Source organism: Eumetopias jubatus, unplaced genomic scaffold (genome assembly GCF_037043125.1).
Source record: "Eumetopias jubatus isolate StellerSeaLion01/CBP00866 unplaced genomic scaffold, mEumJub1_p1.0 scaffold_10, whole genome shotgun sequence".
Classification (NCBI taxonomy): Eukaryota; Metazoa; Chordata; class Mammalia; order Carnivora; family Otariidae; genus Eumetopias; species Eumetopias jubatus.
In genome coordinates, this window is record NW_028274816.1 from 116,029,291 (window position 1) to 116,044,236 (window position 14,946).

Genomic DNA, 14,946 nt, shown 5'->3' on the forward strand with positions numbered 1-14,946 from the left:
CTTAACAGATGTCTGTCTGGGACAGAGGTTTCACCTAACTCCTCACATCACCATTTCCAATATATGTACATAGTTAAATTTTCAAACACTGCACAAAGAATTAAGTGAAAAGTAAGTCTTCCTCTCTTAAAGATGTCCTTAGGTCTGATTCCTAGAGGCAACAATTGCTACCAGTTTTTTCTTCATAACTTAGAGAGATACTTTAGCGCATATATATATATATATATATATGCGCATATATATAATTAATTAATTTTTAAATCTGGATCATGAAGAACTTTAGCTGCTGCAGAATGCAGCTTCAGGTTTTGAGCATGTGACTTGCTAGGATCTTGTTACACCCAAAATGTGTATTGGCTTTCCAGCTGCTTCTATAAGCATTTGTAGTCTTTATAGGTTAAGCAGTCCTTTCTGGCTTGGGTCTTGGAGATCACCTAATTTAGTTTATCATATACTTACTGGTAAAACTGGATAGTATTCTCACTTCTAACATTAAATTAAGATTATAAATATCAAGATGATCACACTGTCAACATTTTTAATGATCTGTCTTTTGCTGTAGTAAACCGTATCCAATATCTGCTAGTATAGATGTTGTTTTAGAAGTCAGACAATAGAGTGAGAGCTGTTAAATATTTTTTAGGTGGTAAAAAGCATTGCCTTAAAATGGAACAAATTTAAAATAACACTGGGTTGGTTCTGTAGTCTTTAATTATGTTAATTGTGACTTTTTAGACATAAAGGGCATTTTATGTGCATGTGACACTTGTGGTTTTATTCCTCTGTTTCAGCTCTGAGGACTTATTATTATTGAAATCCTGTTTTGTTTTCTGTTTGATTGCTATATAGAAAAGTATTGAATTAATTTTCCAAATGGAGAAGTTCAGCTCATGCAACCTTGTTTTACTGCTTCATCTTGTTACTTACAGTTCTTGCTTCAGTAGATCTACCTATTTGCAAGACATAAAACTGATAACAGAATTTCATCTGGGGACGGGGCGCCTGGGTGGCGCAGTCGTTAAGTGTCTGCCTTCGGCTCAGGTCATGGTCCCAGGGTACTGGGATCCAGCCCCGCATTGGGCTCCCCACTTGGCGGGAAGCCTGCTTCTCCCTCTCCCACTCCCCCTGCTTGTGTTCCCTCTCTTGCTGTGTCTCTCTCTGTCAAATAAATAAATAAAATCTTAAAAAAAAAAAAAAGAATTTCATCTGGGGAAAGATAATAAAGTGACAAGTCTACTGGAAAGTAATTAAAGATGGATAGTCAGACTGTTGTTTAGCAGATAAACTTGCTGAAATTTTAGGAACCGTGTGTGATATGGGTTTTGACTTTCCCATACATATCTTGAATTTACTATGGGACTTCTGCCTGTTTTAATTTTAGTTAATTAGATTTTTGGGGGGGGAGAGTCAAGGAAAAGGAACAAAAAAATGTTATCTGTTCTCTTGACTTTGAGAATAATGGAGGAAGAGACAAAGAGAAGGTAGCAATGTGGGATGGACATCCAGGGAAGCAATATGCTCTCTACATTTTTAAAAACGTGAGCAGGTAGCCACTCTAAACAACAGGGATCCAACACTAACCATGCAGAGTTAATCTTCAGAAAACATGAGCTGAGCTTAAAATTGTAATCTGTGCTGAAAGTTGTTGCCGTTCTACTGACCTTTTAATAAGAGATGGTAAGCCACCTGTATAAATTATGCTAGGAGGTATTATAGCCAAATTGAATGGTTGGCTAGAGGCAGAGAAAGTAAGAACTGAGCCAAGGTAGGAAGCTTCTCTGAGGCTTTATAGCCCAGGGGTCCAAGGCAGCTGGTGCTCTACATTTCTATAGCAGGAAACACAATTGAGGGATCCAGGGGCCCCAGCCTGATAGATAGGCTTGTCTCCTAGTGTTGGGAGCCAGAACAGGGTGATGCTCAAGTCTAGTGGAATTTGACTTTTGGCATAATACCTTTTGGGCAGTGGTGATTCAGTACTTGAAATTAAATGTTTTGGCTTAAAAATCAGTTTCCCTGAGTGGTTCAAGAGATGGGAATTGTATTTTCACCTTGACAGTGCTGTTTGTATGGTCTGTAGTTAATCATATTCTCTCTCCTTTTGTCTCTAGCTGCTTCCTTCAGTTGTTACCTGGGTAACAAAGGTGGAAGCTACTTAAAGCCTGGGATGAAAGACTTTTTATCTTCATAAGTGTTTGCTTTAATCAGATTGCTTTCCTCCTAATACCAGAACTGCTGCTTTGCAGATTCACATCGTAGTCTATATAAGTGCTGCTTTCTAGTATCAGGCATCGTGGTGCCTATGCTAAATCTAGTTGTGATGGGTATACTGAAGGAATAGAAATTGTGGTATGATGTGGTAGAATGAATGAAGGAACCCTAGGAAATTTTGAAAAAAAAAAAAGTGGGACTCTGAAAGAAATTTAGCTTGGGTAAAGTACTGTGTGGGGAACTTGGGCAATCAGAGAGCATATCAGTGCTGAGTGGGATTGGGTCCATGTCAGTAACAGATAAATCTCAAAAACATAATGTTGAGCAAAAGAAATCAGACACATGAAGTACATTTATACAAAATTTAGAAGCAGGCAAAACCTTTCTGTGGGGTTAGAAGTCAGGATCTGGTTACCCTTGTGGAGGGGAATAGATAGTTATTGGAAGGAGAGCAAAAAGAGGGCTTCTGGATGCTAGTAATATTCTATTTGTTGATCTGGGTGTTGGGTATATTGGTATGTTGTGTTTGTTAACATTGAGCTATGCAGTTATGACCTGGTAGTTTTCTGCATGCATGTTTTACTTCAATATAAAGTTAAAAAAAGGAAAGAAAAGCTTGTAGTAGTTCAGTTCTGCTTACATGGTAGTCCTATCTAATTGCCCTTAATTAGGAACTGGATAAATAGGGACTGGTTAAATTGTGTTATGTTCCTTATACCCCTGGGGATACAATGTAGCTATTTTGAGAATGAATAATTCTACATTAGCCCAGGGGTCCAAGGAAGCCATTATTAAATAAAGGAAGTTTCAAAACATATAACCCATTTATGTAAAAATAAACCATCATATACATACGCTGGTATATACATAGAAAATATCTTGAAGGCATCAGGGAAATACAAATCAAAATCACAATGAGATACCACCTCACACCAGTCAGAATGGCTAAAATTAACGAGTCAGGAAACAACAGATGTTGGAGAGGATGTGGAGGAAGGGGAACCCTCCTACACTGTTGGTGGGAATGCAAGCTGGTGCAGCCACTCTGGAAAACAGCATGGAGGTTCCTCAAAAAGTTGAAAATAGAGCTACCCTGCGACCCATCAATTGCGCTACTCGGTATTTACCCCAAAGATACAAATGTAGTGATCCGAAGGGGCACGTGCACCCCCATGTTTATAGCAATAATGTACACAATAGCCAAACCATGGAAAGAGCCCAGATGTCCATCGACAGATGAACGGATAAAGAAGATGTGGGGTATGTGTGCGAGAGATGGAATATTACGCAGCCATCAAAAAATGAAACCTTACCATTTGCAGTGGGTATTATGCTAAGCAAAATAAGTCAGCCAGAGAAAGACAATTATCATATGATCTCACTGATGTGTGGAATTTAAGAAACAAGGCAGAGGATCATAGGGGAAGAGAGGAAAAAATGAAACAAAACGAAACCAGAGAGGGAGACAAACCATAAGAGACTCTTAATCTCAGGAAACAAACAGAGGGTTGCTGGAGGGGAGGGGGGTGGAGGGATGGGGTGGCTGGGTGATGGACATTGGGGAGGGTATGTGTTGTGGTGAGCGCTGTGAGACTGATGAATCACAGACCTGTACCCCTGAAACAAATAATATATATATTAATAATAATAACTTTAAAAAAAAATTTAAAAAACAAAAAAAAAGGAAAATATCTTGAAGGATGCACATTCAGTAATTAACAGTGGTTAGCCTTGAGGATTAATTTGTGGGTAATGTGACAAAGTGGTAAATGTTGAACTTTTACATAATTTTTTTTACTGTGAACATGGGTTACTCTTATAATCAAAACAAAATAAATTCTAAATACCATTTTAAAGGCAGATGTATTGGGAGAATTATTATTACTATTCTGGTTAAATATCCAAAGTAGAAAAGGACTTGTGGGAGTAATTAGAGCCCCCCCACCCCCCAGAAGGGTTAATATAGTTCACCTTATTCCACTGTAGATGATGAGGCAGATTTTAATGACCTTGAGTAAACAAAGTGAATGTAGGCATTTGATGTAAAGTATAACTAAATTGCCTCTCTGATTGTCATTTTAGTTGATCCAGAGTACCAGAAGGAAGCAGAACAAAGACACAGAGAATTGGCAGCTAAAGCTGGAGGATTTAATGACTTTGCAACTTTAGCTGTCATCTTTGAACAGTGCAAATCAAGGTATGTGGAATAGTTCTATGTACTAGAAAGTTGTCAGTTTGAAATATAGCTCCAATATGTATTTACCATGTGACTTTAGACAGTAAGATTCAGTGGGGGTACTACTGACCTCAAGGTATTTTTGTGAACATTAGTGAGATTTATCTATGCCAGCTGACTGTTACTAAGTAGGCGTTTATTATATAGTATTAGTTCTCTTCTTTTTTTCTCTCCCTAAACCTTTCCTGAAGATGACCTTATAGAATTTTGGTTCTGTAGAAGTAGCTTAGATGAGAAAATGATTGTATATATTTGTTAAAGCATCTGTGTATAAGAAGAAATTCATTTATAACTTGTTTTTTAATTCACTCAGAGGCACCTACATTAGTTTTTTCAAATTCCTTAAAGTGCTTTCTCAGTAATTGGACAAGTCTCATAAAAGAACTGACTGTTGCTTATTTGTTTCTAGTTTTGTAATAGAAATGAAAATGTTAGACTTTTTGTTTTTTGTTTTTGTTTTTTTTTAAGTAAACTCAGTGCCCAACATGGGACTTGATCTCATAACCCGGATATCAGGAGTCACATGCTCTACTGAGTGAGCCAGCCAGGTGCCTCTGTTAGACTGTCTTTCTCTTTTAGAAGTTATTTTCAAGATACCAGTATTTTTGTTTTGCAGTGGAGCTCCAGCTTCATGGTGCCAAAAACATTGGATTCATTGGAGATGCTTATTTTCTGCATTTCGTGTTGAAGCTCAACTTCGAGAACTAATCAGGAAGCTTAAGCAGGTAATTATTATAACGATCTTTTCTTGAGTAGCATTTTGGCAAGATTCTCTGAGTACTATCCCCCAGCTATGGAAATTATGAGGTGTTCTGATCTCTGATTTGTAGAAATAGGCCCCATTCCTAACTGTGTGAGTACAAGCACTGTTACCTCTTATCCTTTGGGGAGGTTCTTTTCCTGGTCTTGGGTAGTTGCCTCACATTTATATGCTAACCAGTGCTCAGCTAAACACTTGTGGAGGCCCTTCTGCAAATCTCTGGAGTTTTGTCTCTATCAAGTTCTCTTCTCTCCTGAACTCTTGGCCTGTGAACTCTAGTCGTCTTAATCTTCCTGGACTCTCAGCTCTTTCTCTTTATGTTTTTTAAATTCTTTAAATTTTTTTAAAGATTTTATTTATTTATTTGACACAGAGAGAGAGAGCACAAGCAGGGGGAGCAGCAGAGGGAGAGGGAGAAGCAGACGCCCCGCTGAGCAGGGAGCCCGATGCGGGGCTCGATCCCAGAACCCTGAGATCATGACCTGAGCCGGAGGCAGACGCTTAACTGATTGAGCCACCCTGGTGCCCCAGCTCTGTCTCTTTAGCTCAGGGAGTTCTCCAGGTTCCACTTGGGTTTTTCCTTCCTTGAGTCTTCATCCAGAATCTCTCTCCAGGTTGACTGTAAGCTGGGCCAGTCATTGGGCTTACTTCATTTATTTCCCATACTTCATTTATTTCTCAGAGATCACTGTCCTTTATTGCTTGATATTCAGTATTTTGGAAATCATTATTTCATATGTTTTGTACATTTTTGGTTGTTTCTAAGGAGAAGAGTAAATCTGAGTTCTTTTTTTTTTTAAGATTTTATTATTTATTTGAGAGAGAGAGAGAGTGCGATCGAGGGGAGGAGCAAAGGGAGAGGGAGAAGCAGACTCTATGCTGTGCGTGGAGCCTGTCATGGGGCTCGATCCCACGACCCTTGAGATCATGACCTGAGCTGAAATCATGAGTCAGATGCTTAAACAACTGAGCCACCCAGGTGCCCCAAATCTGATCCCTCTTACTTCATATTGGCCAGAAACAGAAGTCTCTAGAAATGTGTAGTTTTCAAAATAAAAGATTATTTCATATTATTCTGTGATATTACCACTGTATATATATTATTATTTCTATAGCAAAGTGATTTCCCAAGAGAGACCTTTGAAGGCCCTAAACATGAAGTACTACGAAGATGTCTTTGTGCAGGCTATTTCAAAAATGTAGCTCGAAGGTAAGCAATATGAGCTTGAGAAATGGATAAGAAATACTACTGTATTTGGCTATAATGTTGAACTATTTAATATTAAAGATCGATGATTTATCTAAGCTCTGTGATTATCAGGACATCAATTACAATGACTCTGTAATTGTCACTTGTGTAGGGGGAGCTGCAGTGGCTCAGAGTGGGATATTCAGTAAGAGGGAGTTTGTAGGATAGCTGTCTAGCATGGGGGATCAGCACCTAAGTTGAGTGACAAGGGTTTTCTTCCAGAGGGGTGGCTCTGGGGAATATGAAAGACAAACATGTTGAGCATGGCATCTCTGAGGAAGAACAACTTGGTGTGGAGTGTCAGCGATTGAACAGGAGGGGGAAGGCACTCATACAGGAGGTGTTTGGTGTTGAGTTTAGAGTCTGAGTTTGAGTCTGAGTGTAGTGAGGGGGAGGGCATCTTCTTAGGGAAAGGGGTAACAATGGTGATCATAGGAGACTCATTATATACAAAGGAATTGATCACATAATTAAATATATTAAAGAATGGTGAAGGGAGTATTAGAAATACTAAAAGGGAGAAAATGAGAATGAGCCCTGTGGTGTTGGATTGGAATTTCAGGGTATCATTGTGAACTTACAGTTTTCTATATAGTTAGATGGATGAATAGATAGATATGGGAATAAAAATAGATGTTACTGTGTATATTTATAATATGTATTTGTATATGTGTAAATATTTATATACAAATTCACCCTAGCTCTGAGATGGACTGGGAGCAATAACACCATAATAGCAATGAATATACTTAGTGCCCAGATCTTGACTTGAAACAACCATCTGCTGCATAAAGGACTCAGAACTGTTTGGAGAAATAGGGGTGGGAAAGTACAAGATCAGCCCAGAACATCTTATTTTGCCAGCAAGCAAGAAGTGATCTATGAGGTTTGAGGCCATGTTAGAAGTACACTGGAGCTAGCTTGAATAGGCCCCAACTGATCCAATATAGGACATTCTAAGCATCAAAATAAATATTGATAGTAATGGATTATATAGCCCATTAAATAAAATGTGAAATCATGGGTCTATAGTCATATAAATTAGTAAATGAGTAAATTAAAAGTTTAATGACAAATGGAATTAGTTGAGCACCTCTCCACAAAAGTCTTTTTTTTTTAAGATTTTATTTATTTATTTGACAGAGATAGAGAGAGCACAAGTAGGCAGAGAGGCAGGCAGAAGGAGAGGGAGAAGCAGGCGCTCTGCTGAGCAGGGAGCCCGATGCGGGACTTGATCCCAGGACCCTGGGATCATGACCTGAGCTAAAGGCAGCCGCTTAATCAACTGAGCCACCCAGGCGCCCTCCACAAAAGTCTTATTAATTACAACGGGGAAGGGGAAAAGTAACTTTTAGTGGAGAAACCTGGCAGATTTTACCCAAATGAAACCATCAAAGTGAACACCATCAGTAATGAAACAAATCGAAATCATGTTCTTCCTGATAGGATATAATGAAAAATACAGCTTCACTTCTGTGATGTTCTTGCCAGAGATGTATAACCTAAATCTAGTCATCCTGAAACAAACAAACTCAAATTGAGGGGCATACTACAAAATTATTATTCAAAAAGCTGTCAAGATCATGAAGATCAAAGAAAGACTGGGGGAGTATGCCAGAATGAAGGAGACTAAGGGGACATGAAAAGTAAAATTAATACTTGATTCTGAATTGGATTCTTTTGCTATAAAGGATATTATTAGGACATTTGGATAAAACTTTATTGGGGTCTGAGGATTAGATGTTAGTCATGTTCAGTGTTAATTCCCTGGTTTTGATGGTTGTATTATGTATTATGGTCATGTAGGAGAATGTCCTTGATTATAGGAAATACACACTCAGATATTTGTGGATGATGGGGCATAAGGTTGGCAACTAACTCAAATGGTTCAAGTAAAAAAGATTTTTGTACCATACAGTATATAAACAATTATAATGCAGTCTGATCTGAGTTATAATGGGAATAATTATAAAGTATTATAGGAAATCATCTGTGGTGATGATTGAACTAGGGCTAATATTTTGACAAGTTTTTGGAATAACATTTATATAGGGAAGTATAGAAGAGGATAGAAATTTTTTAAAAAGATTTTATTTATTTGAGAAAGAGAGAGAGCATGAGTGGGGTGGGGGGAAGAGGGAGTGGGAGAGGTAGAAGCAGGCTCCATGCTGAGCAGGGAGCCCAATGTGGGGTTCAATCTCAGGACCCTGGGATCATGACCTGAGCCAAAGGCAGACGCTTAACCAACTGAGCCACTCAGGCGCCCCAGAAGAGGATAGGAATTTGAAGTTAAAACATGAATTAGAGAAATGATAGGTACAGTGTTCTAATTATCAGATTTTAGAATAGTGAAAATTATCTCTTTAAAAAGAGATGTAGCATACTATAAAGAACACTGTATTTAAGTCAGAAGACCTATGTTTGGGACTTGCTTTCACCATATATTAACTCTGTGATCTTTAGAAGGCTAGTTGACTTATTTGAATCTCAGTTTTGACTTCTTAATAAAAATGACTTGCTCTCAAAACTCACAGGTTGTTTTGAGGCTTTATTATAAAATCATTTTGGAAACTTTAAAGCACAAATACAATATTATTGTTGATATTACTACTTATTAGCCAAAAAATCTTTGTACTTAAATGACTGTTTAGGTTGTATGTAATGAGAAGTTGTATCATTATTTAAGAGGAGTTGGTAGAGAAGTTATAGTGACACTTGAAAAAGTTTAAACTTATGCTTATAACACTTTTTGTGGTAGAACATATTATAATTGTTTATTGTTAGACTTGGTGCTCTACTTATTTCATTATTTTACTGTTCTTGTCTTTATCCTTTGATTTTTGTTTTGTTTTGTTTTTTAGATCTGTTGGGAGAACGTTTTGCACAATGGATGGGCGTGGAAGCCCAGTTCACATTCATCCTTCTTCAGCAGTAAGTGCCTTATTATTCTTAAAGTGTCCTATTTTTAATAAAGGAAAGAAATTTGTAAAGGTGTAGGACTAAGTCATGCATAAATGTCTTCTGCTTTTCACTTTGAGGCATATATCTTTATTACATAAAGCTGTAAAGGTACTGGTTGGCCCATGCCCTCTGTTTGATTGAAGAATATAGGAATTAATTCAGAAGAGTTTGGGCTGTTAGTATGTGGCTTGTTAAATGTGGAATGAGGCAAGTTACTGAGTTATCATCCTTAAATGAAATCTTTTGTATAGCTTCATGAACAAGAAACCAAACTCGAATGGATCATTTTTCATGAGGTATTAGTTACCACCAAGGTCTACGCAAGAATTGTGTGTCCAATCCGTTACGAATGGGTGAGAGACTTGTTACCCAAGTTGCATGAATTTAATGCACATGATTTGAGCAGTGTGGCCCGACGTGAAGTGAGAGAAGATGCAAGAAGGAGATGGACAAATAAGGAAAACGTAAAACATCTAAAGGGTGAGTCAGTCGCTTGTTCTAGTGATGTAAGTCCAAGGAGCATATATATCTACATTATCATATAATTACAGAAATACTGTTACAGAGTGTAGATTCTGGTTCAGTCTCCTCAGAAAGCAAGTTGTCGTAAGTCTCAGACTTCGTTACTTTGACTTCCTTCTTTCCTTCCAGTTAATCATGTTTTCCTTAACTCCTCTGTCCAACATTATTAATAACAGTATCTGTTGAGCTTTTGCCATGTGCTAACAACTGGCATTACCCCATTGAGTTTTCACAATAACCCCATGAGGTAAGTACATATCTCCATGTTATAGATGAGGAAATACTTAGCAGTTAACAATAATTTGCTGAAAATCCCATAGCTAATAATTCATGAGTCTGGATTTTGAATCCAAGGAAACTGACTTGATGGTCTATACCTTTTTTTTTTTTTTTTTAAAGATTATTTGAGAGAACACAAGCAGGGGGAGCAGCAGAGGTAGAGGGAGAAGTAGCCTCCTCATGGAACAGGGAGCCCAATGCAGGACTCAATCCCAGGACCCCAGGGTCATGACCTGAGCCAAAGGCAGATGCTCAACCAACTGAGCCATGCAGGCACCCCTTGATGGCTTATACTCTTAATCATAATAGCATACTGCTTCTCAGTAGTCCTTTGCTATTTTTATTTTGTTTATAAAATTTTGTGAACTATTACTTCAGAACATCTTTTTTTTCCTACAGGATTTTTCTGTAAAACATTAGGACTCTAGTTAGGAGGCATAAACAGTTATACTGAACTAGGAGACAAAGTTTAATTTTCAGCTCACATATACAAAAAGCTTTTCAGTAAAGCTTTCTGGGGCTGATTTTTTTAATAAGATATTTATTTATTTATTTATTTATTTATGAGAGAGGGCACAGGGTGGGAAGGGGCAGAAGGAGAGAGAGAATCTCAAGCAGGCTCTGTGCTAAGCTAGGGCTTGATGTCTCAACCCTGAGATCATGACCTGTGTCGAAATCAAGAGTCGGGCACTTAACACACTAAGCCACCTAGGCACCCCTATGATTTTATAATAAAGGTCAACTTGGGGTGGAAAGACCAATGCCTTTTAAAAAATAGATCTGTTGAAATCAGTGGTTGTCAGGAGCTGGGGGTGAGAGGAGGGGCTGACCACAAAGGGATAGGAGGGAATTTGGGGGGTTGAGGGTTCTGTCTCTTGAGTTTGGTCACAGACTGTAATGTACTTGTGAAAATTCATAGAACTGTTTACTAAAAAGGGTATATTTTATTGTAGATAAATTATACCTTAATTTTTTAAATGAAAAAAAGAAATACATAAACTATACAGCCTCATACAAAAAATTAAGATATATAAAAGATAGAGAAATGTAAATATAGATATCTGCTGATGGATTTTTCACCAGCATTACCATTACTGCCACAATGTATATATATTGTCATGAAGACCTAACAATATACAACTGGCCAGAAGAAATGAGGGTCATGTCCTCTGCATTTAGTAACATTTATTCATGCCCTCAGCTAGAATTATGTCTAATTCCAAGAACCCATGTTAATTCTCATACCAATGCAAGAACCTAAGAGTCTAAGGCAGTGGGGTACCCCGGTGGCTCAGTCAGTTAAAGCGTCAGACTCTTGATTTCGGCTCAGTGATTATCTTAGGGTTGTGAGATCGAGCCCCGCATTGACTCCACAATGCGCCTGGAGCCTGTTTGGGATTCTGTCTTCCTCTTCCGAGGCTGATTGATGGAGCAAATTATATTATCCTTTTTTAACATCATGAGAAATAGAATGGTAAGGAAATTTGCCCAAGATCTGGAAGAGTGTTTAGAAATGTAGTGTTTTGTTGCAATGTATAACTGTACTACATATTTGAATTAGGGTCGGTTATCCTAACATTTAGGCCTTCATGCTTGCATTTCTTTCTCTCTTCCTTTTCTTCCCTTTCCCTCTTTCTTTCTTCTTATTTTCTAACCATAGACTATTTGTTTCTTTTGAAAGAACAAAATTTAATTTCCTTTTTTCCCCCCTTGACATTGAAAAATCAGAGCATCTCCTTCTTTTAACACTTCTTGTACTGAGTTTCACGACTAAAGTTTTACTGGATTAATTTGTAATGTTTTCAGATGGAATCTCAAAAGAAGTCCTAAAGAAAATGCAGAGAAGAAATGATGATAAATCCATATCAGATGCACGTGCTCGTTTCCTTGAGCGAAAGCAGCAGAGGTCCCAGGATCACAGTGACACACGGAAGGAAACAGGCTAAGCAGTGAACCCGCCAGTTCAGGAAGTAGGAAAAGCAGCCAGGAAATGTGCTTCTACTTTGCCATTTATATCAGACAGCACTACCAAGAGGAAGTGGTCAGCAGCTGTTTTTAGCATACAAGCTAAAAGCAAATCCAAGTTCATCAATACCAATTAATGAAATTTTCAAAGAAAAGATTGAGTTGCCATTGTCATAGGCAATGATATATGAAACCAATGAAAGACAATACATGTGATATTTTCCTCACTTCACTTTTGCTGGCCTTAACTGGTATCAAATGCTGTCATTGAGATATTTTCAAAGAACATTGAATTGTATTTAATCAGCGTGTATTCCATTTGCATTTGAAGCATTAAAAATTATTTTCCTTAAATCTCTTTAAGGCCTTCTTGTTGCTGTTAGAATAGTATTATATCAGGTTATCAGGTATGTGACCATTTCCTTCAGAAGGCTGAATATAAGAGGTTTTTACTCAGCAATACTTAGATGTCTAACCGTTTAATTGCTACAGAGCTTTATAGATATTTAGAGAAAAGACTTAATCAATTAGTAAATAAGAAAATTGCCTATGGCAAGTTTCTTTGTTGAATTAATATTAATCCTTAAATTGATTTTTCTGGGATTATACAAATTCCTTTTTATATAAAAATATATTGTTTAAAACAGTAGCTATAGCCATTAACCAAAGGACAGATGATATATATATGTTTTTTTTTTAGCTGTCCCTACATACTTGTATCATTACCATGTATGTAGGTGTGACAGTGTTTCAAACAGCCCTTCCACCTGGCCTACTCTCTTGCCTCCAGCTGCTTGGGTAGGACCATTTAAACATCTGTTATGCTGATCTTGAGATGGGAGTTTTTCAAAGCAGCCAACACCACATCATCAGTGTTTCAAATTGGAACCTTGAGGCTAGTTAAAATCACACTCAGGCCACACTCAGCACTTGCCCACTCTGTTGTTTACTGCCTTGTATTCTAGTTATTTGTGTATTTGTCTGTCTACCCCACTAGATTATACGCTCCTTGTGGGCAGGGACTATGTCTTTCTCATCTTTGTATCTTTCATGGCACCTAGCACAGTGCTTTGCACATAGTAGTCACTCAATGTTTGTTAAATAAAGCTTTTAGTGTCATTAAAATTCAAAAGGTAGTATAATGTGTTGTTTTTAGATATTTTTTGTAAAAATTAAGGATCTAAATTTTTCATAGGTAACTAATTCTTTTGCAGTTATTTCCTTTGGTGTCTAAATAGTTTTCTGTTCAATATTAGAAACTTGAGCCTTTATTGAAAAATCCCATGAGGACCCAAATCTGTGGGTTTGTTCTTAAAGTAAGGTGAGTGATGATGGTTCCTCTAACATTCCCAGCATTGTTGCTTTGCTCATTGTAATCTTCAATGCTTTTGACACTATTTCAGCACATTAGTCTTACCAGGTTCTCTTCTCAGGTATATGTATCAGTGTACTTCCTTAGATGTGGTAGGGCTGTATGTGGACTCTTAGAATAAATGCTCTTTCATTTCAGTAAATATTAGCCACACATTCTAAATCTATAGTACGTAATCACGTTTCCCAGTAATGTTCTTTATAGCATTTTGCCCCAGTTCAGGATCCAGTCAAGAATCGTATACTGTATTTAATCTTTTAGTCTGCAAAATGTCCTCAGTCTTTCTTGAACTTTCACACTTAACATTTTTGAATAACATTTCTGACAGTTTTTAGTAATACAGGCTAAGTTATTATTCTTTTTTTTTTTTTTTTTGAGAGGGAGAGGGAGACAGAATCTCAAGCAGCGCAGAGCTTGATCTCATAACCCTGAGATCATGACCTGAGCCAAAAATCAAGTCAGACGCTTAACTGACTGAGCCACCCAGGTGCCCCCAGGCTGTTATTTTATAGAATGTCCTCAGTTTGGATTTCTCTGATGTTTAACACATGGTAGGAATTCCATGACTGGAAAATTGCATATGTAATGCCAATGTCTTTCCTAAGGCATCAAATCTGGAGGTACATGGTATTTGCCCCTTTTTGGTGACATTAATTTTGATTACTTGGTTAGGGTATTTTGATTTTTTCAGTGTTAGTTACTCTTTTATTAAGTAATTTTGGGGAGAGATATGTTGAGATTATGTTAAATAGCCTATTCCACATAAATTACCACCCTCTGGATTTACCATAACCTGATGATTCTTGCCAAATCAGTGTTATTTTTATGGTTGCAAAATGGTGATTTTTTTCCCCCTCATTCTTTCACATATTTATTTGTTGGCATTATGAGAAAGAGCTTTCTTTGAAGAAGAATTTCCAGTAAACAGATGGATGCTACGAGTAGCATAGATCAAGACAGAGAATTAGAAAGCCAGGGGCTATTTGAGAAGGGTGGCAAACCAGTTTATTTGGTACATAGAGTACATGTAGGATAGTAATAGGCTAAAAATATTGGTTCAGAACAGATTATACAAGGCTTTGAAAGCCAAGCTATGGAATTTGGACTTATTTTGTACTATACAAATGTATTAAAGGAGAATGACATCATTAAAGCTTTAAGGTAATTGTGACAACAGTTCCTATAAAAATAGGTGACTTCCCCTGAGAGAGGCTGTCCATAGGATGAGAAGAATACTAGATCTAGTTAAGAAGGTGGAAGAAGCCTTGGAGGAACAGTAGTGGTAATGGACAAATTTATTCTTTAAAGAATGAGGATTCACCTTCAAATTACTAAATGAAACAAAATAAAAACAAATGATAAATGTTAACATAGAAAAATGGCCAAAGGACATG

At 37.4% G+C, this 14,946-nt stretch overlaps 1 protein-coding gene across 2 annotated transcripts in view; it reads left to right on the plus strand.

The window, feature by feature from the left end:
* The window catches only part of DHX40 (DEAH-box helicase 40), a 54,162-nt gene extending 40,850 nt beyond the window's left edge, over positions 1 to 13,312 (plus strand). For both annotated transcript variants that reach the window (XM_028109417.2, XM_028109415.1), the window contains 6 exons: positions 4,291 to 4,405; positions 5,061 to 5,169; positions 6,320 to 6,414; positions 9,315 to 9,384; positions 9,666 to 9,894; positions 12,022 to 13,312. In XM_028109417.2, the coding sequence (XP_027965218.1) occupies positions 4,291 to 4,405; positions 5,061 to 5,169; positions 6,320 to 6,414; positions 9,315 to 9,384; positions 9,666 to 9,894; positions 12,022 to 12,161 (758 nt within the window). In that variant the 3' untranslated portion in view covers positions 12,162 to 13,312. The remainder of the gene's footprint in view (positions 1 to 4,290; positions 4,406 to 5,060; positions 5,170 to 6,319; positions 6,415 to 9,314; positions 9,385 to 9,665; positions 9,895 to 12,021) is intronic.
* Positions 13,313 to 14,946: the final 1,634 nt, after the last annotated feature.